Source organism: Xenopus laevis, chromosome 2L, assembly GCF_017654675.1.
Source record: "Xenopus laevis strain J_2021 chromosome 2L, Xenopus_laevis_v10.1, whole genome shotgun sequence".
NCBI classification, from domain to species: Eukaryota; Metazoa; Chordata; class Amphibia; order Anura; family Pipidae; genus Xenopus; species Xenopus laevis.
This window is the reverse complement of record NC_054373.1, coordinates 54,134,319-54,159,447: the sequence shown is the minus strand read 5'-3', so window position 1 is coordinate 54,159,447 and position 25,129 is coordinate 54,134,319. Positions and strand designations below refer to the sequence as shown.

General features: G+C 40.3%; 2 protein-coding genes and 1 long non-coding RNA gene across 3 annotated transcripts; 2 read left to right on the top strand and 1 right to left on the bottom strand.

Annotated features, from left to right (window-relative positions):
• Nucleotides 1–1,857: 1,857 nt before the first annotated feature.
• On the bottom strand, nt 1,858–14,197 carry LOC121399915. Its single transcript, XR_005965341.1, has 4 exons — nt 14,085–14,197; nt 13,564–13,645; nt 3,203–3,284; nt 1,858–2,877 (listed from the first exon to the last, which is right to left on the bottom strand). It is a non-coding gene; the product is annotated as an uncharacterized LOC121399915 (long non-coding RNA).
• Nucleotides 14,198–14,394: 197 nt separating this feature from the next.
• On the top strand, nt 14,395–18,691 carry LOC121399914 (protein kinase C theta type-like). The gene is made up of 5 exons (XM_041581880.1): nt 14,395–15,310; nt 16,690–16,848; nt 16,954–17,045; nt 17,666–17,728; nt 18,339–18,691. The coding sequence occupies exons 1-5, from the start codon at nt 15,173–15,175 to the stop codon at nt 18,493–18,495; spliced, it is 609 nt and encodes a 202-aa protein (XP_041437814.1). The 5' UTR covers nt 14,395–15,172; the 3' UTR covers nt 18,496–18,691.
• A 1,255-nt stretch (nt 18,692–19,946) lies between these two features.
• LOC121399641 (protein kinase C theta type-like) lies at nt 19,947–21,766 on the top strand. The gene is made up of 2 exons (XM_041581183.1): nt 19,947–20,168; nt 20,733–21,766. Exons 1-2 carry the CDS (start codon nt 20,007–20,009, stop codon nt 20,850–20,852), a joined length of 282 nt encoding a protein of 93 aa, XP_041437117.1. The 5' UTR covers nt 19,947–20,006; the 3' UTR covers nt 20,853–21,766.
• Nucleotides 21,767–25,129: the final 3,363 nt, after the last annotated feature.

Here is a 25,129-nt window from a genome sequence, read left to right as displayed (position 1 = left end):
TGCTCTATGTGCCTATGCCTGCCACTTGTTTTGAAAATATTTAAAAGGTGAACGACCTTCTCGCTTTACCCTTACTCTCTCTCTACAATATGTGACATACTAGATGAACTCTATTTTACCCACCGCCTAACAGCTATGTCTACGTGATGTGATATTTCTCTACATCTGTTCAGTGGGGGTTGCCGATCTAACTGCTATTGTTGGCCTTTCCTGTGTCACGTCAAGGCTTCCAATCCCTGTTTACCATACTATGGAAAAATACTTGGGTACAACTCCCACCATGCCGCCGAAAGCAGCTAAAGCCAAACCAAAAGAGAACAAAAAAGATGCTCCTTCCATCTCTACTGATGTGGAACCCTCCACTCCCCCCTCCACCTTACAGATCCAAACTCAAGAACTTCTCTCCGCTCTGGGACCTTTACTAGACCAAAAACTTGAGGGACTTAAAGAGTCGGTAACGGAGGTCCTACACCAGCTTACGACCCATTCTCAACGGATGACGGAAGCTGAGCAGCGAATCTCTGACCTGGAGGACAGCCTAGAAAAGGCTCATACAACTCTAGACACACAACAACGTGAAATTAGTTGACGACTTGGAGAACAGGAGTAGGAGGAACAATTTACGGCTAGTGGGAGTCCCGGAAACTGTAAAGGGGTCCGACCTGGAACTTTTACTGACTGTCAAGTTGCCAGAATTGCTACATATGGAACAGTCACTTCTACCTTACCAGATTGAACGTTTTCATCGAATCGGACCTCCCCCTACGAAAGATGTTACTAGACTTAGACAGGTCATATTTAAGCTCCTAAACTACGTAGACAAAATGAACATTCTTGCAGCTTATAGAAAGATAAAGACTCTTTCCTATGATAGCCACAAATTGCTCCTATTTCAAGATTTTTCCGCCTCAGTGGCAGCAAAACGAAAAGAATTTAGCCCTCTCTGCAGAATGCTTTTCTCGTCAGGACACAAATTTGCCTTGTTGTTCCCGGCCAAGCTCAAAATAATTAATAAGGATGATGGTCGGCCAACATTTTTTGAGGACCCTATCCAAGCCATGTCCTATTACAAAAAGCTTTCCCAAGCAGCTGGACCGCAAGCTCAAGACACCTGACTGCCTTTTCAACGGATGCTTCGGTCCTACTGGAGCTGTCGGGTCTAGATCCTTTCTGGAATTTGTGGTATCACTGTTTCTAGAATTTTTTTTTTTTTTTCTGACTGGTTATATCTTTCTTCCTCAATACTTTGCATTGTGAAAGACATTATTTCGTAGCTTTTTTCAAACTTTTCAATGGGTATCTGATATGTTGACTGAATGTTATGGTTGTCACGTACTTTATTTTTCACTTGTGTATTGTTATTTTGGTTTTGCTTGCTTATTTCACATTATGCTCTGACTTCTGATAGAAGATCTCGTTATTTTTGGGATCCTTTTTTCCTTAGGCCCTGTACTTTTGGGATGAGGTCTGCTCGCTGGGACAGACTCTCCCCCACCCACAACTGCCGTACTTTCATACCCCACCACAAGGCAGGTATAGGGTAAACTATCATGGCTGACATACTTATGCCTACACAAGACCCTATAAATGCGATTTCACACTTAAAAGTGATTTTGTGGAATGTAGACGGGCTTAATACCCCAATGAAAAGACGTAAGGTACTAGACCGACTACGCAGAGAAAAAGCAGATATTATGTTACTACAGGAGACTCATTGGAAGTCTCAAGATAAACTACCTCTTAAGGCACATTGGCTCCAAATAGTTTTAGCAGCATCCTATAGAACCAAATCTCGGGGGGTTGCGATTTTACTCAACAAATCTATACACTGTTCGGTTCTGAGAACCTATAGCGACAAGAGGGGTCGATACTTGATAGCCGATATAGAGATTCAAAATGTACTGTATACTTGTTAACATTTATGCTCCTAACATCGATAATACATTCTTTTTTACAGATATTTTGCAGAAGCTTGACTCCTGGGGGGCGACTAACCTTATCCTGGGTGGCGATGCCAACGTACTTTGGGACTCCTACATGGATAAATCCGGTAAACCTACCTCACACAATGACACGAAGGCCAAACCTCTACATACTCTCTGTGAGCTCTTACACCTCTATGACTCCTATCGCCACCTACACCCTACCACCAAAGACTACACCTTTTATTCAGGAGTTCATGGAACTCATTCTAGGATAGATTACATCTTTGTCTCACAGACGCTGCTGCCTCTCCTAACTACAGCTGCAATATCCCACATAGATATCTCTGATCATGCTCTGATTTCAATACACCTCAAATTGTCACAACCACTGCTGCGCTCCTCTAATTGGAGATTTCCGGCATATTTAAAATCTAATGATGACTTTGCCCTTTTTTTGAAATCCTGTTGGGCTAACTACATTGATGATAATATTGAACATTGGGATGACTCCTCTCTGCTTTGGGCTGCATCGAAACCTGTCTTGAGGGGGCATATTATATCTTACTTAATCAGGAAAAGAAAACTTTATTCTGATAAATACGCTTTTTTACAGAGACAATTAACCCTACATTATAGCGCCTTCAAGTTGTCTAATCTCCCCGAGGACAAAAATAAATACAAAGAGACCAAGCAACTGTTTGATACTTTATTGACAGAAAACGCACATAATTCATTGACCCACACTGCAAATCTCTTTTATACTACTTTATCCCAAAACTGAAATCCCCACAAGGCTGGACTAAAGACCCCGCCAAAATTAAAGCGATTATGACGTCGTACTTTAAAGATTTCTATAAGGCCCCTTCCGATGACCCCACTGATGGTCTCAGGTTTCTGCAGGAAGCTGGCCTCCATAAATTGTCGGTCCATCACAGGGAAATCCTTGATGCCCCTATAACACAGGAGGAAATTACAAAAACGATTAAACACCTAAAAACTAATAAAACACCGGGCCCAGATGGTCTCTCAGCGGAATATTACAAATTATTAGTGAATGAAGTTTCCCCTATCCTGACAAAACTATATAATGCTACTCTGCGAGGCTCGCCGTTGTGGAGTGAAGCTAATATTGCACAAATCATTCTAATCCCAAAAGAAGGGAAGGACCCAACCGACCATACTTCATATAGGCCGATCTCCCTGCTTAACCAAGATCTGAAAATACTAACTAAAATAATGGCTGACAGGTTGCAACTTGTCCTACCCACCATACTTACCAAAAACCAAGTAGGCTTCCTTAAACATAGACAACCAGTAAAGTCCATTCGGCAAATACTGTCGGTTGTATATCATTGTAACCTAGATAAAAGGAAACAAGGTATGCTGTTAAATTTAGATGCAGACAAAGCCTTCGATAGGATCTCACACGCCCATATTAAAAGGTTGTTAAAATTCCAACACTTCGGCATACACATGCTTAACCTATTCAATAATTTGTACTCAGACCCCCGTACCTTTGTTACGGTTAACAATTCAAATTCTGATATATTCACAGTATGTAGAGGGACAAGACAGGGATGCCCACTCTCGCCTCTCCTTTTCAATTTGGCATTGGACCCTCTCCTACGTAATTTTTTGAAAGATCCGCGATTACCCGGGATATTGATTAACCACACCCAGTTAAAAGTCATAGCTTTTGCGGATGACATAATGCTTTTCATATTGACTCCGGCCTTGGAGATTCCGCACCTGCTTTCTATAATCCACAGATTTGGTCAAATAGCGGGCTTTCAAATTAACGTGGACAAATCTGAAGCACTACTACTTCATGCCTCGACGAAACAAAATTGGCTCCCAGACTTCCCCCTTAAAAAGGCCACCCATTACATTACATACTTAGGTATCAAAATACCAAAACATCATAAAGCCACTTACCAATTAAATATCCGAGCTATTATTGATAAGGTACACCAAGAAATTGTTCAATGGAAACATATAAATCTAACCTTTCTAGGTAGAATCCACTTTATTAAAATGATTCTTTTTCCAAAACTTTTATATCCCATTCAAATGTTGCCGTATTGTATAAAGAAATCTGACTTGCTACGCTTACAGAAAATGCTTCGAACATTTATTTGGCAAAACAAACGCTCCCGAATTAGTCTATATAAATTATATTTACCCAAAGACTTGGGGGGGGTCAACTTACCAAATATTAAAGAATATAATGACGCTGCATTATTACGATTTGCCGGGGACTGGCTTGCGGATCGGAACTGGTTTACTACGATAGATCTAGATGGCTCCCATTCTTGCGGACTGACTTTAAATTCTCTCCTACACTCTCCGCCCTCGGCCATTCCGCAATCTTTAAAAGATAATCCGCTTTTTACAGACACCTATAAAACGTGGCGTTCCCTTAGACTACAATACCAACTTTCTCAACGACATTCGCCATATCTTACCTGGCTGGGCAACACGGACTTTCCTATAGGCATATCGAACCCAATCCTACAGGCCTGGAAAGGGGAAGGTTTATATACAGTACGTGACCTAGTCAAAAACAACTTGGACTTGTTATCCCTGACAGACTTCATTGAAAAATTTCCGTTTACCAAATCCTTTCCTTTCCTCAGTATGCAACTGTTACACTTCGCTAAAACTGCTACTCATGATATAAGAAATAGGGGCTTTAGTAATGCGATAGACACTCTTTGGAAAAACCAACGAACATATCATTCTACCTCCCAAATCTATAGCGTAATTCGCACTAGCATAGATATAGATGAGGAAGGGGGCTCTTTGCTCAAATGGACACTCTCCATACCGCAAATTAACCCCTCGAACGTTTTGAAGCTCCATGTCCGAATGATGAAGCTGCTTCCATCCAGCCGTTATCAAGAAATGACCATACAGATCCTCCACAACTCATATTTAACCCCCGAAAGGCGCTATAAAATGGGTAATCTCCCCTCAGACTGTTGTATTCGATGTCAAACCCCCAAAGCGGATCTCTTACACATGTTTTGGTCTTGCCCTAAAATTTCTGACTTTTGGCGAGATGTCTCCTCTTACTGGACGCAGATGACTAGCAAATTGATTCACCCTACTTTAGAGTGGGCACTGTTTAGCTCGGTGAAACATTACAATACCTTCACTAGAGAAGAGAAACACTTGGCGACCCGATTGGCAGCGGCGTCTCGAAAGGCAATCTTACATCAATGGCTCTCTACGGACAGCCCATCCCTTTTACTGACCAAACAAAAATTACATTACATCTTCCATATGGACTGGCTGGAGGCCATGGCCAAGAAAGAACTACAGGTAGACAAATTCTTCTCTATATGGGGCGCATACATTAATAGCCTTCCATCTCCACTAAAATATCTGACTACGTATACCTTTCAAAACACTACTTGGTATGACTTAGAAACGCTTAGGGATAATTCACTATTACGAGAAACTTTTCAGTACATTCAGACTACTCTCTGTGGTAACGCGACAGCTCCAACCTTGCCCCCCAGGACTCAGCGAGCCAACAGGCTCTTAGCCTCATATCTACGGTAATTGACCTTGACCTAAGGAAATACTTGGATTTTGTTTTTATTTTCTTTTTTCTTATTTACCTTTCTCTGTCAGAGCATAAACTCCCCGCATGTTTGTTTGTTTTTCTTTTCTTTTGGTTTGTCACTATGTTTCATTGTTGACTTTTATGACACACATGCATTTATCTATTTGTTAATCTGCTCATTACCATGATTGTTCTCCTAGAAATGCCACTATAGCCCCTGTAGTAGTAGCCAAGTCTCCCGCTTTTTGACTTTCCCCTAAAATAAAAACCTAAAAATAAAAAGCCAATTTTGGGAGTTTTAAACTTGAAAGCAAATTGCAGATGAAGCTTGGTCCCTGTGTAGGATGTATTATGAAGTGGTAGAACTCTTGATGAATCAGATGCAGGTATGTGTGGGACTGGCCGGACTGGGAATGACTTTGATGTAGTTTGCCAGCTTGAGTGTATTGCAATGTATGGACAAACAATCCCTATTTTGTTTAAAGTTAAGCCATTTTTTAGTAGGTTAAGGCTCAAGTATCAGTGTCCTTAATATATTGCTAATGGGTTGAGTGCAGAGGACTCTTGTATTTGTCTGTATGAATGTTGTGGTCACAGGCTCATTGCACCCCTGCTTAATGGTTTAAAAATTATTGGTGAGCACAACTTTCCCTTTTTTGCTATAAAATAAAAACCTTATATTGACTATGCTGAAAAATCTAACAGGTCTAACATGCATTGCTGCTTTTGTCCCTTTAAAGACTAAAAAGATAATTTACTGAGACACAGGGGCAACATTTCACCCCGTAGAGCTCATTGTAAACTCATTTGTGTCTGGGATCAAGCTTCAGTCTGCACTTTGCGCCAGATAAAAATATGAATAATGCACACTTTGCCTTATTCTGCTGGCCATTGTGAATACAGTGTTGCTGTAGGACCAGCACCCGACCCTAAACCGGCTTGGCTTTTCCATTTAAAGGCCTACACCCGCCCCGCAAGGACGTCACTATAAATGGAGGAGCGCAAAGCCAGCAGTTTTAGTTTGCGGGCAGGGAAGATTAGATGTGGCAGCTAACCCAAACCCGCCCGACTCATGGGTAAACCAGTGGGTCCCGGGCTGGCCCGCACATCACTAGTGCAGATCTGCTTGAAAAAAATCAACTTGGATGCATTGACATGTACAAAAGCTGTGCATTGCATTGTAACTATGGCCTCTTGCAGTGTTGGTTGATATATTCCTCTCTGAAATACAATGTCTTCTTTCCCTCCTCTGTAGATGGACGTCAATGAGATTAAGAAATCTCTACGATCCAAATAAGACGATGAACAAAGAGAAGGTGTCATTGTATCCGCTGCAAGTCCTCGAATGAAACTTGTCCTAACCCATCAGCCAACAGAACTTGGTGCCAAATGTCTTCAGATTTGCCTCAAACAAGCGGAAAGCACAACAGCAGCAGCTCCACCTATCAGAGACTCCTTTGTGATATTTATAATGTGGCACATGTGACAACTTTATTTCCAGCTCATGCTGAAGTGTTCCTCCTTATACGCTCGGGTGCCAGAGGGAACTGCATGGTATTGCTTCCAGTCTGTCTGGTGCTCCGGCGCAGAGAGAAAACTGCAAATGAATAAACTCAGGCAGTGCACTTCAGAGTGGTACTTTTTACTGACAATATTTTTTTTCCATGAATAAAATGTATTTCAGATTGTCTGTTTACAAGCTTTATAAGTTCTATGTTTCTTGTGTACGACTTTTATGCCCCTCCCTCCCCAAGATCCTTCCATTTGTACGGACTGTATTCATGTGGGTTTCGTTGTTCTTTTGCTTTACCAGCTTGGAATTCGGGGTTATTTTATTATTATTATTATTATAGACATATGCAAATTGCAGCCCATGGGAAAATGCTGAAAGCGCTTCTGAAATGTATTTAACTGTGTGTAAAAAAGACTGGACCTTAAAATGCTTTGTGCCTTTCTATTTGCCTAAAGCAGAGTTGCAAAAAAAAAAAGTATTTACAGTTTATTGTAAAAGAGCGGATAGTGAGTGTTCAGCAAGCCGGTGGGTGGTGGAAAGGCCCATCCCCAGTATTATGTGGGTACACCAGTAATGTCAGTGGGACCCCCTGATTCCCTTCAATGCCTGAAGGGCCTTTGTAGCAAATAGTCATAGCAATAGTCCAAATAGCAAAATTTCACACTTAATGCAATAAAAAACATTTGATCTTCTCAATCTGTTATTCCTAGCATTTCTAATTATGGACTTTAGTGTTTCTCCATCCAAATTCTTCATATAAGAAAATCAATCCCTCTATATAGTCCTTTTCGCACTGTTAAAGAACTGAACTGCAGTCACACCAAGAGAATCCAGCACTGAGTTACACACTGGCTGCTAAGATTTTGCTCATTGATGACATCACTGTCAGCTCAATTACAGGGTCACACTGTGGTGACATTAACCTGATGACATCAGCACAGTTATAATACACTGGGGCGTAATGTTGTCCCATTCTGTTGATCACAATTTTTCTATTTATGCAGACCTGTCAACTCTCCCGGGTTTTTTTTAGAGTCAACTACTGATGTAGAAGTGGGTATGGGGGGGGCAAAGATCATGGTTAGTGTTTGACTAGGACATGCTCTGGGCAAGGCCAAATATCACCCAGATCAGAAGAGGTGGAAGTCTCTGTGAAAGCTTTTCTGAAATATTCTGAAAACTTTTTGCCAGACCCTGGCAGCTGGGATCTATTGTCACCCCTTAATTTCCGACAAAACGTCCAAAAGTTGCCTTCCTGCCGACATTCATGTAAATTGCCAGTGGAAATAATATGTATTACTTTCCATACGCGTCCTGAATATTTTTTCCCACTGCCATTTGGAGGAGTATAGCGCATCTGCCAATATTCTAGAATCATTTTTATGCTGTGTAAGTGTAGTCTAATGCAATTTTATGGGAGATTCCTTCGACCCAGACAATTTTATTTCAAATCATAAAATACCTGAAAACTTTCCTGGAACCTCAATTTTTTTTTCACTGACCAATGAATGTGGAAAGGAAAGGGGATTTTTTGCCGACCTTTGATTGATCGGCCAATGTGGTTTTGTATTTGGTTCCCAATGTTGCCCTTTAATATCATGGATACCTGCAATCATTTGGATTTAATTAAATGAAATCTTCAGAAGTTCTACATGGGTAGTTACTGGGCTCAGTTTACTTTAAGCAACCTCTGCAAACTGCTCAGCTGCCGGAAACTTGGGACATACTGATAAACTGGCAGATCTAACAGGGAACTATGGGATTGCATTGGCTCCACAGCTCCACAAGCAAAAGGACGCTCATTACCAGAAGTGTGGGCACAAAATGGCCTGTCAAGTGATCAGTGTTCTGACTTTTATTTCTATTCAATGCATTTTACTTTTCTTGTGATTTAAGAGATTATATGATATATATATATATATATATATACAGCCAGGTGCAGGTGTGATCTCTGGCACCCAAGAGTGTAATTAGGGAGGGCAATACATTTTTTTTTTTAAATAAAATTCCACCTTTTTACATTCTGTCTTTTAATGAGAAACTTGAATAATTAATGTTGTTCTTCTGTCAAAATAGTATTCAAGGTTTTTGCCCCCTTTCCCTCCCTGATAGGTGCATGCACATGTGTTGGGGTAACCCTGATTAAACATGAAGTGTTTATACTTTTTTCAGACACACACAAGAAACAAAAGTATTCATCCACAATTTCAGGCGAAGCAACAATAAATGAGCAAAAATGAAAAAGTCAACCCCTGCAATACAATATGTTGATTTGTCCTTTGAACATGACTTTGTAGTACCCAAGTTGTAAATGTAACTTTGTCCCCATTACCTTTGCCTCTTTCTGAATAAAATAGTCATGTCCTGAATAAATGTAAATTACCGTAAATCACAAGACTTAAATTTAGTTATCTAGAGTTTTTATATTTCAGTTTGTAAGTTAGAATCACAGCTCCTGGATGTAGCAAAACAAGTCAATTAAGGTAGATGTTGGTATATATAGTTTCAGTGGGTGTGTGTAGGTATGTGTGCTGGGATTTATTTGGAGGGGTTGAGCTTGATGAGCTGACAAGTGATTAATTAAAGGGAACGCCTTGGTTTGTTAGACATATCTAATGACTAATTGCTTACCCTGGGCCAGCACTCCTCTTCTTTAAAGAGTTAAAAATTCCACCAGCCCAGTGGGGCCTTAAAGGGTTGGAAAACAGGACATTACTGAATTAGAGAGGGTCCAGAGAAGGAAAATCTTAGCTATGAGGAAAGACTGGCCATGTTGGAGATGTTCATGTTGGAGAAGAGGCACTTAAAGGGGCACAGAGGAGTTAGTTAGGGGCACAGACCAGCCGACACTCAAAGCAGTCCTCACTGTCTTGACCCTAACCCGCCCTCCCTCAGCCTGTGCGCATCCGACTTCCGGGCTCAATTTATAGACCCGCGCCGACCCGCCCTACTGATGATGTCACAAAAGGGGAGAGCAGGCGTGCAGCTATAAAGTTGGAAGCCGGCTTTCTTTAGGTATATTTTACATTCAGGTTCAAACTCCTTCTTTGTCAGCAGGGGCTTTTGCACCCAAGGCAAGTGTAGCAATCCTCGCTGTCTCACCACCCCATTACCCCCATGTCAGAGGAGTTAGAAAGGGGCACAGACCAGCCGACACTTAAAGGGTGAGAAGAGGCAAGAAGCTAGTCTAATGGTAAGCCTCTCAAATACCGTGCTGTGTTAAACCAATTTTCTGAAATTTTGAACCCAACTTTTTCTTAGTACGGTTTCATTCTAGGCAGAAGCTTCTACTGTCAACCCCTACTTCTACCCCTGTTTATCAATCCCACCATGGGAAGTTGAAAGGCCCAAAGCTGTAGATGGATGCTGGAAGTTGAAACGAGAAGAGGCAAGTCTAATGGTAAGCCTCTCAAATAGTGTGCTGTTATAAACCAATTTTCTGGAATGTTGAACCACAACTTTTTCTTTGTATGGGTTTCATTCTAGGCAGATGCTTCTACTGACAACCCCTACTTCTACCCCTGTTTGTCAAGCCCACCATGGGAAGTTGAAAGGCCCAAAGCTGTAGATGGATTCTGGAAGTTGAATAATTGACTTCAGGTAAATATTTATATTTTTCTACTTTTCTTATTTTTTTAATCTTCAATTTGTCTCAGAAGGGGAAAGATGTTGCTGTTTCTGAAATGTAATGAGAACCTTGCCATAGGTAGCAATTAACCAGGGGTGGCCAAAAGGTACAAATACAGGCAGATAGAAATGCATGTCTTAATGTACATAACAAGCGGAATGGTCAGCTGAGCAGGGTGACCACAATAATATCTATGTGGGTTGTATAAGGATGCAAAAGGGTAAGAAAGAGGAGGGGGCACAATAGTGATGTTTGGGTCGGGTTTTTCTTGACCCTGACCGAATGCAACAATATTGTAAGCATTTAAAGGAATTAAAATGATTTTTATGGTGAGTTTTTATTTCTAAATTACACTGTTTACATATAATTCACTCTACAATATAACATTTCATTCCTGAACCAACAGATGTATTTTTTGTTGTTGTAATATTGGTGTGTAGGCAGCCTTCTCAGTGCATTGTGCCTTATCATGTGCTTTCAGAAAGAGCCAGCACTTTGTGATGGAACATACGGGTATGGGATCCATTATCCAGAAACCACAGAAAAAACAATTGAAACCAATTGAAAATGGCCTTGGAATACCACTCTCTACATCATACTAAAAGTTAACTCAAAGGTGAACAACCCCTTTAATGTCATTAAAAACACTTGAACAGATGTTATCTATAGAGGCAAGGTTTAATGCTTCTGATAGAGTAGCATTAGGGCAATGCCATGCTATGCTAACTATGCTAGTCTGTATTAACGTTTTTAATATTGTTCAGATCCCAAATCTATTCAGGGTATTTGATTTATATTTTAATAACTTATTCCTATTTATTTAATAACCTTTATGCTTTAGATAACTTTTTGGCAAGTAAAAAATTCCCTTATTATTGCTTTTAGCTTCTTAGAGGTTTCTGACACCAGTGATTTTAGGATGACTACACTCCATCCCTTGCACTTCTCGTAACACTCAACTTGTTTTTATGCAAAGCAAATTAAAGGAGAACCTCACCCACATATTGTTATATACAGGATATACAACAATACATATTGTTTTGAAATAATACACCAACAATATGGAAAAGTATATTATAACGTGCAATTTATAGATTTGTTAAATCATTGATTACCCCTCTCTGCCTTAAAGTGACCCTGATTTCACGATGAACCACCCCTTAACACCTAGAGGGCACCATAAAGTGGTTTAAATAATAATTTTAAATGGGATCTATTAAGTAATTAGCACTTCACATCTCAGCCATAGTACCTATATATATTATATATATACCCAAGGGTGTCTATATATACTAAATGGTTCTGGGGTCCCTGTTCAGTCACCAGGGGTGGCTAAAGTGTTGCCTGCATCAATGTTCTTACTGTGCCTCATGGCAAAAACCCATTGGAATCTTCTATACCATGTCCTATTCTAATGCCTCCCACTGGTTTCATCCCTTGTAACAAAGGAAGCTGGAACCAAGCAAGATAACTGGTTGTGTGGAAAAAAGCATTGGTGCAGTTATTCTGCTTGATTCCAGCTTCCTTTGTTATATTTGATTTAACCATGCCAATATTATTCTCTATTATATACTACTGGCGTATTCACTATAAAGAGAATTGTAAATAACATTACTTACATTATACACAACCATGGTGCATTCATAGTGCCCACAATTAGCAGTATTATGGAAATATAATATTTTGAAGATAGTATTGCAAGTGAGATTTTACTCTGTTTATTGGCATGTAACACTGGCTTCAGTTACTAGAATCTTTCTACCCTGCTGTTCTGTACCAGGCTTCAATATGGGCCTATGGTGTTATACTTAGTGATGGGCGAATTTGCGCCGTTTCGCGAAACGGCGAAAAATTCGCGAAATCGCGCCGGCGAATTTTTGCCGCGAATTTTCGCGGGCGTTTCACGAATTTATTCGCTGGCGGCGAATCGCGCAAATTCGCCGTGAATTCGCGCCTGGCGAATAAATTCGCCCATCACTAGTTATACTGTAAATGGCACAGAACTGTTGTACTTGTTGACTGCAGGCAGGTGCACATGCCACTTTGGCAGTTGGTTACTGAGGTCAGCTGATCACGTCACTGTGGCAGTTATTCAGTTGGGATTTGTTCTCAGACCAGAGCAGAGCGACTTTTACCTGGGATATTTTTCAGAGTGAAAATGGCGAATATTTCACCCGTGGAGTATAACATTCTTTTAGATTGTGTTCCTCCAGTCAGGAGTATGAAGAAAACCCCATTCCAGCCCCTTAGCTGTGACATTATGTCTGAAGAAAGGGTGAAGAAAGTGGCAAATGGGAAGATCAACATCAACATCGAGATGAAGAGAAAGAGAGATGTTGATGAGCAAGGAAATAAGCAGAAAAAAGTCCACTTTCAGAACATCATGACAAGAGAAGAACAAGAGAAGAAGAAAGAAGAGAAGAAGAAAAAGAAAAAAGAAGAGAGGAAGAAAAAGAAGAAAGAGAAGAAGAAAAAGATGAGAGAAGAGAAGAAGAAAAAGAAGAAAGAAGAGAAGAAAGATAAGAAAAAGAAGAAAGCCGAAAAGAAGAAAAAGAAGAAAGAAGAGAAGAAAAAAGCTGAGACAAGGAAGAGACCCCTAAGCATGGAGGGCTACACTAAATTAGAAGGTAAGATAAAGTTTAGTACAGAAAAAAAATTATTTGCATTTATTGTGCAATATATGAATATCTTCTGAATACAGCTATTTTGGCATAATAGTGGAGGGAGGTTGTAGAGACGTGATAGCTGTAAATGTTTACAGGTAGTGGGGAAACCATAAACTGTCTTGAGAAAAAAAAAGTATTCCATAGGTAAATGTAAATAGACCTATAATAAACATTGTTATTGTCCCATTTGTTTGAACAATCATATTGCTGCTCTGAAATACCTCCCCAATGGTACAGTCTGCAGACATTTGATTGCTTACCACTAGATATAGAGAGGAGAGGAGGGATGATGTCATTGGCAGTCATGTTTGTACTCCAATCAGGAGCTCCCAGGCACTTATTCTGAAGGGAAAAATAACAGCGAAGATTTGATTTTTTTGTGGTCACAGAATGTATATACTCTGCACATACTGTGCACATAACATTGGGTAATGATAAGGAAAAGAGACACAGCTAATATTTGTCATGTAGGCAATTTGTGCAAAATGGCTGCAGGTGCCAGTGTGTAACGGAAATAACGGACAAGTGTATCTGTGTCTCAGTAACAGCTTCTATAGAGAGGATGGGAGTGATGTTGATGTCATTGGCAGCCATGTTTGTACTCCAGTCAGGAGCTCCCAGTCACTGATTCTGAAGGGAAAAATCTCAGTGGAGATTTGATTTGCCTGTTGTCAGGCAATGTATAGAATATATAAACTGTGGACATGCTATGCATATAACAGATATGTGTATTGCTTTCAACTAGATATAATTCCCCAGAATTCCCTTGCTCATTACCAACCTAATTGTCTTGTAGGCAATTTGTGCAAAATGGCTGCAGGTTCTAGTGTGTAACGGAAATAACAGACAAGTGTATCTGTGTCTCAGTAGCAGCTTATATAGAGAGGAGGGGAGGGATGTTGATGTCATTGGCAGCCATGTTTGTACTCCAGTCAGGAGCTCCCAGGCACTTATTCTGAAGAGAAAAATGGCCACAGAGATTTGATTTGCCTGTGGTCAGGCAATGCATAGAATATATATACTCTGCACATACTGTGCACATAACGCATATCTGTGTCTCAGTAGCAGCTTATGTAGAGAGACGAGAGGAGGGATGTTAATGGCATTGGCAGCCATATTTGTACTCCAGTCAGGAGCTCCCAAGCACTTATTCTGAAGAATAAAATGGCAGCAGAGATTTGATTTTTCTGTGGTCACAGAATGTATATACTCTGCACATACTGGGCACATAACGTGGGGTCATTTGTACTGTAATTCAGGGAGAGCTGAAAACACCCATCTACATGGCACATGGAAGAGACAAAACTCCCCTGCAGGACAGTCCTGAATGTCATTAGAGAAGTCCAGGCTTTGCAGTTTAAATGTACCTCTCGGCTCCCACTTGCTGCCTGCCACTGCTTTGTAACTAGCTAATCACTGCTGGACAAGGTTTTCTTCATTTGAAGGAGAGAGGGAAAATTAGATGGCCATACATTCCACTGTGCCATCATTGATTTATTTTTTCAGGGAAATGGAGGCAGAGAGACAAGCTATGTGGGATCACTTCTTTTTAAATGATTTCTGGTTTTGTTTTTTATCAATGTATTTGGGGTGTGGCAATAATTTGCCATAATATGTGCAGCAGTTAACTGTTTCCCTCTCTGTGATATTTAAATGTTAGGCAGTGGTCTATCTGGATATTACTGAGCCCACAGCAAATTATTTTTCAGTCCCCCAAAATGTCTAGAGGTTGACTTGTTTTACTAATATTTATTGAAACTGTATATGAATTAGGGCCTCATGGGCCCACTATACCTCCTGGGCCCCCTGCAGCCACAGGGTGAACAACCCTTTTAAACACTATACTACAATAGCACAAGCTGACAACTGATGTCTATCTGCAATTTCTTTTTTCCAGAAGGAGGAAACATCCAAAAAAGACCTTGCCTTGAAGAGAAAAGGCCCCTTCAACTGAGGGTCACAAGCTACAGTACCCATGCCGTGCTGGGTCATGGCGGTTTTGGCACGGTAAGTGATTGCATTCCCAACAAGGTTATCTGTTTTTATCTGGAATTGAACTTAGAGGTAAACGTGAGACGCAATGCATGATCCTATATTGATTTGTACAGGCTAAATGTAAAGCCAATAGAGTCACATGTAAGCCCAAGTGCAAAGTCATATATTATTTTGTGTGTTCTTTAACACTATTAGTAATAATACCTGTGCCTATACACAATCTTTAACATTGGCACATCAGTGCACTGGTTCAAGCCGCTACTCTCAGGCCTCCCTTGCAAAACTTCACATTGTACTTGTACTTGAGTCTTTATAACAGGACACTGTCAAAGATTTACTCTTACTTTTGCCTCACTAATTCTCAATTTATTAATGACCTTTCAAGCCCTTCAGTTCTGACAGAATTATTTGGCTGCTAGAAAAGACACCTTAATTCAATCATTTCCAAATTGTGTGGGCTAAAGACAGGAAGGGGAGAATTTTAAAGGGGGTTGGTCAATTTGTGTTTACTTTTAGTATAATGTAGAGAGAGATATTTTGCAATAGGTTTCATTTTTTTATTACTTACTTCAGTTTTTGAGTTATTTAGCTTTGTACTCACCATCTCTCCAGTTTACAATTTTAACAATCTAGTTGCTAGGTTCCACATCACCCTAGCAACCATGCACTGAATTGAATAAGTAATATAAATAGGAGAGGGCCTGAATAGAAAGATGAGTAATTAAAAGTAGCTATACCAATACACTTGTAGCCTTACAGAGAATCTGTTTTTTAGATGGGATCAGCTTGAAAGAAAAAGGCAAATAATGAAAAAACTATAAAAAATAAATAATGAAGTTGCTTAGAATTGGCCATTCTATAACATACTTAAAAGGTGAAGCACCCCTTTAAGGTTGAATGCTTATTTACTCCTTGGATATGTCTTGAGCAATAGAAGAGTGAGTTTTGTTTATCTGTAACAGGGCACTAGCAAATGTTAAACCAAAAAGGCTGTAAATCTTCACTCTAAACATTCAATCCAATATTCTCTCACCCAGCAGTTTCTTTAAATCGGCCCTAATAATATGGCCAATCCTAACAGACTTTATTTGCCATAATAGTAGTCAGGGGCAGGCCAATTCAACCAGATGCCCTAGGCAACCTTGGCCGGCCACACTGGGGGTGTGGTGACAAGAGAAGAGAGTACCGGTGCCTTCCACTAGATCCAGGCCTGATAGTAGTAGTAATATTTGCCACTAATTTACAAGGTATTAGTTTTGCAGCCTATAAAATAACAGATTGGAATTTATATTGCCACAGAAGCAAACATATTAATTGTCCCAGAAGCATTTAGTTGTTGTGTCCCTAGAAGGGACCCTCTAATCATTTATCTTTTCTTCTTCCTTTGCCAGGTAATGTTGGCAACTTGTTCCAACAAGAGCCAACCTGTAGCCATGAAGGTGATACACAAAGCAGAGAATAGAAGATCGATTGCCAAGGAGGTGCGACTACTGAGGATGGCTTCTGGATGCCCATTCCTCTGTCACGCGCATGCAGCTTTCCAAACAAAGGTAAAGAATAGAGCCAAGAAAATTGTGCAAAAAAAAATAAAATAACCCCAAGGTTCATCCAAATGATCTGTGTTTCACTTTCTTCCTCTTTGTCTCCGTTACCAGCTGGCTGCATGCATTGTGATGGAGTACGCCAGTGGAAACAGCTTGGAGAAATTCATTAAGCGCACAGGGAAACTGAAGATGGACGCTATAACGTAAGTGACTCACTGTATGTACAGGAATGTGGGGACAATGGTACCTGAGAGAGATTCCATAATTATCTATATTTTCATACAGAAAGATTAAAATGGGTCAGGATTCTATTTGCTAAAAAATATGTGCCAACAGAGCAAAATACTTTTCCTTTCTCCTGTGGTTGCTTCTTATAAGTTGATCTAAGACCATGTTTCCAGATTATAGTCATTTATTGCACTTTGCACTGCATAGGGCATTGAGAATGACCCCTAATAAATTGTATTAGGACCCTAACTAGCAAAACACATTTTTGGGGTTTTATGCTTGGAAGGAGCATGTGAGGCCTTGGTGGGTAAACCACAAGCTAGCACACCTGAACCTTTCCCTCAAGCCACAGTTTTATGATTATATTTTATTATGAGTCTGACCAATAGAAACTCACATGGGGCTATTCTTGGTCAGTGCTGCTACTGAGACCCACTGGTCAGTAACTAGTGTACTGGATGTTATAGTACAGTGTAAGCACACTTATGGTGGTGAAGAAAGAATTTTACAAAGAGTATATCAGGAAATGTATTTATTCAGTATGAGAATGCCAACTGGCTGAATTTTTGTTTGTTTTTTTTTTTTATTTGCAAAGATTCTACACAGCAGAGATCATATGCGGCCTGCAGTTCCTCCACGCCAACGGGATTGTCCATCGGTAAGTAAAATGTATCCAATACTCTGCTATTATTTTTCTGTAACATTTATTTCTTCTTCTACATGTTCAGCTTTGAGGACTTTATAGACTGACAGTAAAGACGCAATTAGGGAAAAAATCAGTCAGTGTTGTATTCATTTTAGAATGAAAGGGCCAAGGAGTTTAAACCTAGATATAATTAATCATGTGCGATACTATTATTATTATTTTATATATTCACAGCATAGTCACAACACTGTAGAATAGAAATACAAATATTGACCAATAAAAGAGGTAATGAGGATTCTGCTGTTAGAGCTTACAATCTGTATCTGGGCATATATTAACCTATCCACTGGGCATCAGCAATATTTCTTGTTAACATTCAAAATATATATATCCATATCCATCTCTTCTATCCACTCCTCTCTACCATTAAAAGGGAATTTGTGTCCTCTGCTCTATAATTTTTGGATTTTTAGCATTCATGGAAGAGGTGTTATAATGAGGGTCACTGATTTTTTATAGTCAGGAGTTAATAGGCTTCAAGGATGGGGATCAACTTCTACCACCTGTGTTTGTTCCCTAAAACCCCATTAGCATTTCCTAAAACTTAATGTCTTCCTTGCAGGGACATCAAACTGGATAACATCCTGTTGACCGGCGAGGGACACATAAAGATCGCTGACTTTGGTGTGGCTGTAGAGGGAATGTTTGGCCAGAAGAAAGTTGTAGGCAAGGCTGGAACAGTGCAATACATGGCCCCAGAGGTGAGTTGCTCTGAATAAAATTATATAGATCAGAGGAATTAGAAAACCTGATCTCTTTGCTATTTTACATTGATTTTATCATCACTTCAACTGCTTAGTATTTAGAGTTTGTAGCATGTTCTTTAGTTTTAGGGTCAGGCTACACTGGGCGTTTTAGGGAGATTTGGTCACCAGGCGACTTATCACCTCGTTTTTGCGGCCACCAATCTCCCCAAACGCCTTCCCTGACTCTGCGCCGGCTAAAATGAAAAACCCGCCGGCGCTAATCACACGCGGTGGTTCGTTTTCCGAAGTAGCCTCACAAAACTTCTGGCGACTTTGGAAAACTAATCGCCGCGTGATTAGCGCCGGCGTTTTTCATTTTAGGCTGCGCAAATCTCCCCAAAACAACCTGTGTGGACTTACCAGTACAAATGGTCATGTCATAAGTGACAGAATCATTGTATAAGGGTTTAGTTAAATACCCATTAAGGTTTTAGCAGTAATAATCCAGAACATTCTTAAGAGTGTGGTGAAAAATAATCTGCTCTGTCTTCCCAAGGTTTTACAACGGAGAGGCTACGATGCTGGAGCAGACTGGTGGTCGCTAGGAATTGTCATCTGTAAAATGGCCACCGGCATGACACCATTCACTTCATCAGTTATCCATGATGAGCCCCTTTTCCCGAAATGTCTTGGTGCTGAAATAAAAGATCTTCTGCACAAGGTAGGTACAAGAACAAGAGTATGTCCCTAGTGCTGCTATAATAAATCTATTTCCCAGTACATAATGGCGCTCCTATTGTTCTAGTAGCAGCTCTAATACTGACATTCATGGCTGTGGGATACCCTGCAGTCTGACTGGCTCATTACAATGAGGGGATACTACTGGCAGGGCCATATTTATATTTAAACATCCGTGGGCCTGTGCCCAAAGCAGAAGTTTTAAGGGGGGACCCTTGGGTGCATATATGCAGTGTCGGACTGGCCCACAGGGTTACCAGGAAAAGTCCCAGTGGGCCCAGGTGTCAGTGGGCCCTCATGCTGCTAAACATTTGACTTATTTCATGGCCATTCCCTATTTCTATGAAAACAAAGAGGCTAAATAGATGGAATAATAGATTATAGTATGTATAACTAAAGAGACTAGGAGAATTGAGGTTGAGCGAGAAGAGGAAGAATAATAGTGGACCCCTGGTCTAAATTCTCTTGGTGGGCCCCTGGTCTATGCTTTTTGGGTGGGCCCTTGGTGTCCCAGTCCAACACTGCATTTATGGTAAAAAAATTAATTTTTAAACAGTTTTCCCGCTGCCACAAGGCTTGTTTACTAAGTCTGGTAGCAAAGAAGGGGGGAACCTAGAGGGCTGCAGAGCCCATGCATGGTGGAAAGTGACATAACGTGCATGCATATGACATCACTTCCTTCTACGTACACTATGTCACACTTCCTGCGCATGTGCATTGGGGCTAGTGGGTGGGATGAGGTCCTGTGCACTGGAAAAAAATATGTCACTGAGTAATATCAAGTACAGAGCTTCACTTCAGTAGAAATGAGTAAATATATAAATATTCTTTTTCTTCAGCTCCTGGAGAAGGACCCAGAGAAGCGTCTTGGCTTTATTGGAAACATTCGAGCACACCCAGTTTTTAATTCCATCAACTGGGAGCAGCTGGAACGCCAGGAAATACCACCACCTCTCTATCCTGCAGAAGTAAGTACCTGACTGCAATATGCAAAGACAATGCATGTACTGTGTAAAAGTAATCTTGGGTAAAGTATCAGTATATTTTGCTGTGAATCTTTTTTCAGAAAATAATGAAACATTTTTGGAGTTAAAAATAAGAATATAATTCCCCTAAGTAATTTGCTCCAAATATTTGTCAAAACTGGGCTCAATAAATTGAAGATTGGTAGCAAGAGATAAACACCAACAACTCCCCAATTTGTATTATATATATATGTGTGTGTGTGTGGCAAGGCAGCAATCTCTTTGCCCAGGTACAGACTGTGTTCCTCCCGGCATATAAAGTGAAGAATAAACTGGACTACAATATTACTGGTTCCCCAAAACTTTTCAAAACCAAAAATATATAGTAATGGAATTAGAACTAATAAAATCCATTTGGCAATAATATCTATATATGATATTTGAGTGTTTAATACTCAGCAATATGAAATCATGTGAATTGAATCTAATGTGATAAAATCTTTAAACTGATCTTTAATATAAAAATGTGCATTCAATAATAACAGATAAATGTTTTCTTTACTACAGTTAACACTAGACAAGAAATATTTCAAGCAGCCGAGGATGCTCATGGAAGAGGCGGGCAGCGATTCTTCATATGAGAAAAGCATGGAGTTATCATATCTGAATGACAGTTGGAAGAGCTGAGCCACTTCAAGAAAGTCAGGTTTCTTTAGCTATATTTACCAACCATTAACATCATTTAACCCTGTCATTTTATTCTATCCAGTCTCCATTGAAGAACAGTCAAGATGAAAACATCTGAGCATTTGAAAAATCCAGCACCGAGGACCACCTGTCACGGCTTCGTATGGGTACATTTCTACAGACAGCCATTTTTACCTCTTAGAGCCAGCCACCATCATTGCCTCTAACTCTGGCCCTTGCCCATCATCTTTTGGCCTCCATTTCATGTCCATAACATCAGTCCCTATGATTGCCCCATCTCTGCTTTTCTCCATCGGCACCCATCTTTGGCCCTGTCTATTAGACCTAGATCTGGTCCTTATCACCACGCCTCCATCTTTGGCCCTTGTCCATCTGTGACTCTTACCAACAGTCTCCATTTCTTGCCCTATTTTTGAGTGAGCCCAGAGTGCAATTGAGATCAGTTAAGTTTCTTAAGTTCTTAGACCCCCCTTCCCCTGCTCTTTGTGCACCACCTCTGTTTACTCCTCCCTGCCGCCACTCTCCACTTGCTGGCAATCCTGAGTGCTCTCAGCAGACAATCAGCTCCTCCACTAGCCTCCATCTTTAGCACTCATGACTTGCCCTATCTTATATATTATATATATATATATATTTTTGGCCTAAAACATTGGCCCTTATCTGTTGCCTCTCAGTGTGCACCACTGCTGCTCACTTTCACCTGCTACAACTCTTACCACTTGTTGGCAGTTCTCTCTGCAAGTAATCTGCTCCCTCTTCAGTCTCACATCCAACTGTGGCACCTGAGGCACTTGCTTCTGCCTACCCCTAGATCCAGTGTGGCCCTCACCTTCAGCCACACATCTCATACATCCCACTGTCACAATTAAAAAAGGACCAAACCAGTGCTAATAAAAAACCCTACCCCCTACCCTACATAGACCCCTCTCCCTGCTCCCCCAGCCTAGATGTTACCTTTGGTAAATGCCCCTCACTCTTTACTTACCCCTAGGTGCAGATTTAGGGCATGACAGTTCACAGGTGCCATCTTCTTCTCTTCAGTAATATTTGGATCTTATTCTGGCGCTATGGTAAATCCCGTGACTTTCGGCGCATGCGCAGTTGTTGCGAAACAGCAGATTGCTCCAACTGCGCATGCGCCAATATGACGCTCTATTCCCATAGATTACCGAAGAGAAGAAGATGACACCTGTGAACTATGATGCCCTGACTCTGCACCGAGGGGTAAGTAAAGAGTTAGGGGCATTTACCAAAGGTGCCACCTAGGCTGGGGGCAGCAGGGAGGGGGTCTATGCTGGGTAAGGGGGTAGGGGGTTTTATTAGCATGGATTGGGTTCTCCTTTAATATCAATATTTCAGGACACAACATTGAGCAACTCCTGCTTTCTTTTAGCCCATTACAGGTTCTACATCTCACCTCTCCTTGGATCCAACTCAATTTCCATCAGGTACATCTAATATGTTCGGCCAAGGGATATAACTAAAGGGCTCTCACTTAATAACATGAATACAATCAGATTATAATTGTAAAGGATAGTTTCAGGCAATATAAACAGACACTGACGCATAAAACTGATGACAAGGGGATATGGTGCCAGACTGAAAATAGGTTTTCTACATTTTTCATCTATGGGCAATACCAGTTGCCATATTGGAGCCAGGAAGGCTTTTCCACATCTGAGCCATATTGGAGGTAGATGGCTTTTGCCTTCCTCTGTTTATAATACTTGTACGAGGGAAGTGTTGAACTTTTTCAACCTTATCATTCGTGGTAATAAATCAAAATGGGAGGAAAGATTTATAAACAGAATAAGATGGCAGGATGTAGGAGTCATAAAAGCACAAGTCATATCAATAAAAACAGAGTTACTAAAGTGATAAAATGTAAGGGAAGTATAGGAGAAACAGCATAAAACAAGTATAGACAGACAGACGGAAGGATGGACAGAGAGACAGACTGACAGACTGATGGACAGACACATAGACAGATAAATAGGATAGATAGAGAATATTAAACCTGGGACTATCCTGTGAGGATTAGTCCCTGAGTGAGGAAGGATTTTTTTTCCCAATCTGATCCATGTTGGACACAGATGGGTTTTTTTTTTTTTGCCTTCCTCTAATATTTAATTGTTTGGGGATTCGTTTGTGTAGGTCAGTGTAGAACTGACAGAGTTAAATAGAATATTATCTAATAATTAGGATAGAGTAGGTTAGGGTCCTGCTCAGAGAGTCTACCTTGACGTGGTGGCAGGCTTGATATCTTTTGGCCAAACATACTGTATATATATATATTGTCATTACATTAACAGAATAAATATGCAAAGCCATTCAGATAAAAGATTTCTGATTTTTTTTGTGATTAATACAATAGGCATAAAGTATGTTCAGCACAAGCCTAATTCACTGAAGAAGAAGGTATTCTGTTCCTTTAAATAAAGGTTTATTGTTCCTGCTTTGTTATATGGGATACTGACTATTAGTCTGAATGTGAAATCACTGCCATAAAGCAAGTTCAATTATGGGTCAGAAACAGTGCGTAACTAGATGTTGCTGGGTCCCACATCAAATAAATTTTAGGGCCCCCAACATATCCAGTGTTTGTCCTGTTTTACCAATATATGTTCAAATTGCTCATCAATGAGAGCCTCATGGGGCCCCCTGTACCTCCTGGGCCCCCCTGCAGCCGCAGGGTCTGCTTCCTCTGTAGTTACGCCCCTGGTCAGAAAAGATATGAAAAGATATGAGAACCTTGAAATGGATTTCTTTGTGTGTAATCATTTAGTACACATGCTGTCCAGTCGGCCTCATTTCTGGTGTTTGGCATAATAATCACGCATGCAACTAGTTATTTAGAATGTTCAATTCTAAGACACTTTTCATATTCCAGTCTCTTATTCAAAGCAATGCATGGTTGCTAGGGTATTTTGGAGCGTAGCAACTGGATTGGAAAATGCAAACTGGAAATCTGCTAAATAACCCAAGAACCACAATAAAATATGAAATCCGGTTCCAAATTGTCTCAGAATGTCACTCAACCCCTTTAATAAACTATAGAACTGTCTGTTACTGTCTGTCAGTGCCATACTGTGTGTGTATATATATATATATATATATATATAATGGCAGATTGTTAGAAGCTGGGGCCACTTCTAAGATGTTATATGTAAAATATTATGTCACCAATTAGAATGCTGCAAAAAAAAACTTAAAATTTCTGCATAACAATTCAAAAAACATATTCAGAATTTAACAAAGAGAATGCAGCGTACTAAAAATTTAAATATAGATGCTAAAGATTTAACCAATGAGAATGCTTCTGAAAAATAATTTAAGTTCAGAATTCACCAATGAGAATGCTGCTGAGCGAAAAAAAATGAAATTCCAACAGCAGCTGCAATGAGCTGAGTGGTGGGCCATGGCTGTTGGACCAATGGGGATCCTGCAGTCTAGGGGGCAAATTCACTAACCTACGAAAATTCGCCAGCGACGGCTTTGCTCTCATCTCAACACTTCGCCAGGAATAGATTCGCCAGGACAACGCTAATTCACTAAAATCCGAAATTGCGTCCAAGGCACCGAACTCTGGTGAAGTTGCACTATCGTTACTGCGCCAAGCGAAGTTGTGCTAGCATTGGCTAATTAGCATACGGCGGGTAGTTAAAGTGGAATGGACGTATATGTTGCAGCAAATACATTACATTACACAAGCCCAGGGAACCTTAATAAAATAGAGTTATTATATTGTCCTACTCATGAGCCCAGTGTTTAGTTTATGTGCCATATGTTAGAAAATGTATGGTTGAAGCCCGGCCTATAACCCTGAAAAACTAACAGACACCAGTGTTTTAAGAAGCCCTATACATTCCATTTCACTTTGCCTGGTCTGAGCAGGCAAAGGCAAGTCTGGCGGGACAGTGCTGTATGGCACCTAAATACTGTGGTGTAATACAGCCAAAGAAGCCAGAAGTCAGGCAGGAGTAAATATAGGGTAGTCTTCTCATACTTTCAGTCTATGCGCCTATAATTAATGACCCGTATATATTTACAGACACATATTTGAAGGAGTAGGGTCACATTTGGCTTTACTGGTAATTTCTGTTATATGTGCCCTTAGGATTATTTTATAATATTATAACATAATGAGACAGAATGTAAAAAAGGGTGATTATAGCCAAGGTTTGTGCTTGTCCTATTCACTGAGTAAATCATGTTCCATATTTGGCATCACATGTACCAATCAGAGTGGCAGCACC

Coding starts and splice junctions, on each gene's coding strand:
- LOC121399641 (XM_041581183.1), top strand. CDS start 20,007: ATGAGTAAATATATAAATATTCTTTTTCTTCAGCTCCTGGAGAAGGAC. Junction 20,169..20,732: donor CACCTCTCTATCCTGCAGAA/GTAAGTACCTGA, acceptor TCTTTACTACAG/TTAACACTAGACAAGAAATA.
- LOC121399914 (XM_041581880.1), top strand. CDS start 15,173: ATGTCTATCTGCAATTTCTTTTTTCCAGAAGGAGGAAACATCCAAAAA. Junction 16,849..16,953: donor ATGCAGCTTTCCAAACAAAG/GTAAAGAATAGA, acceptor CTCCGTTACCAG/CTGGCTGCATGCATTGTGAT. Junction 17,729..18,338: donor GCCAACGGGATTGTCCATCG/GTAAGTAAAATG, acceptor TCTTCCTTGCAG/GGACATCAAACTGGATAACA.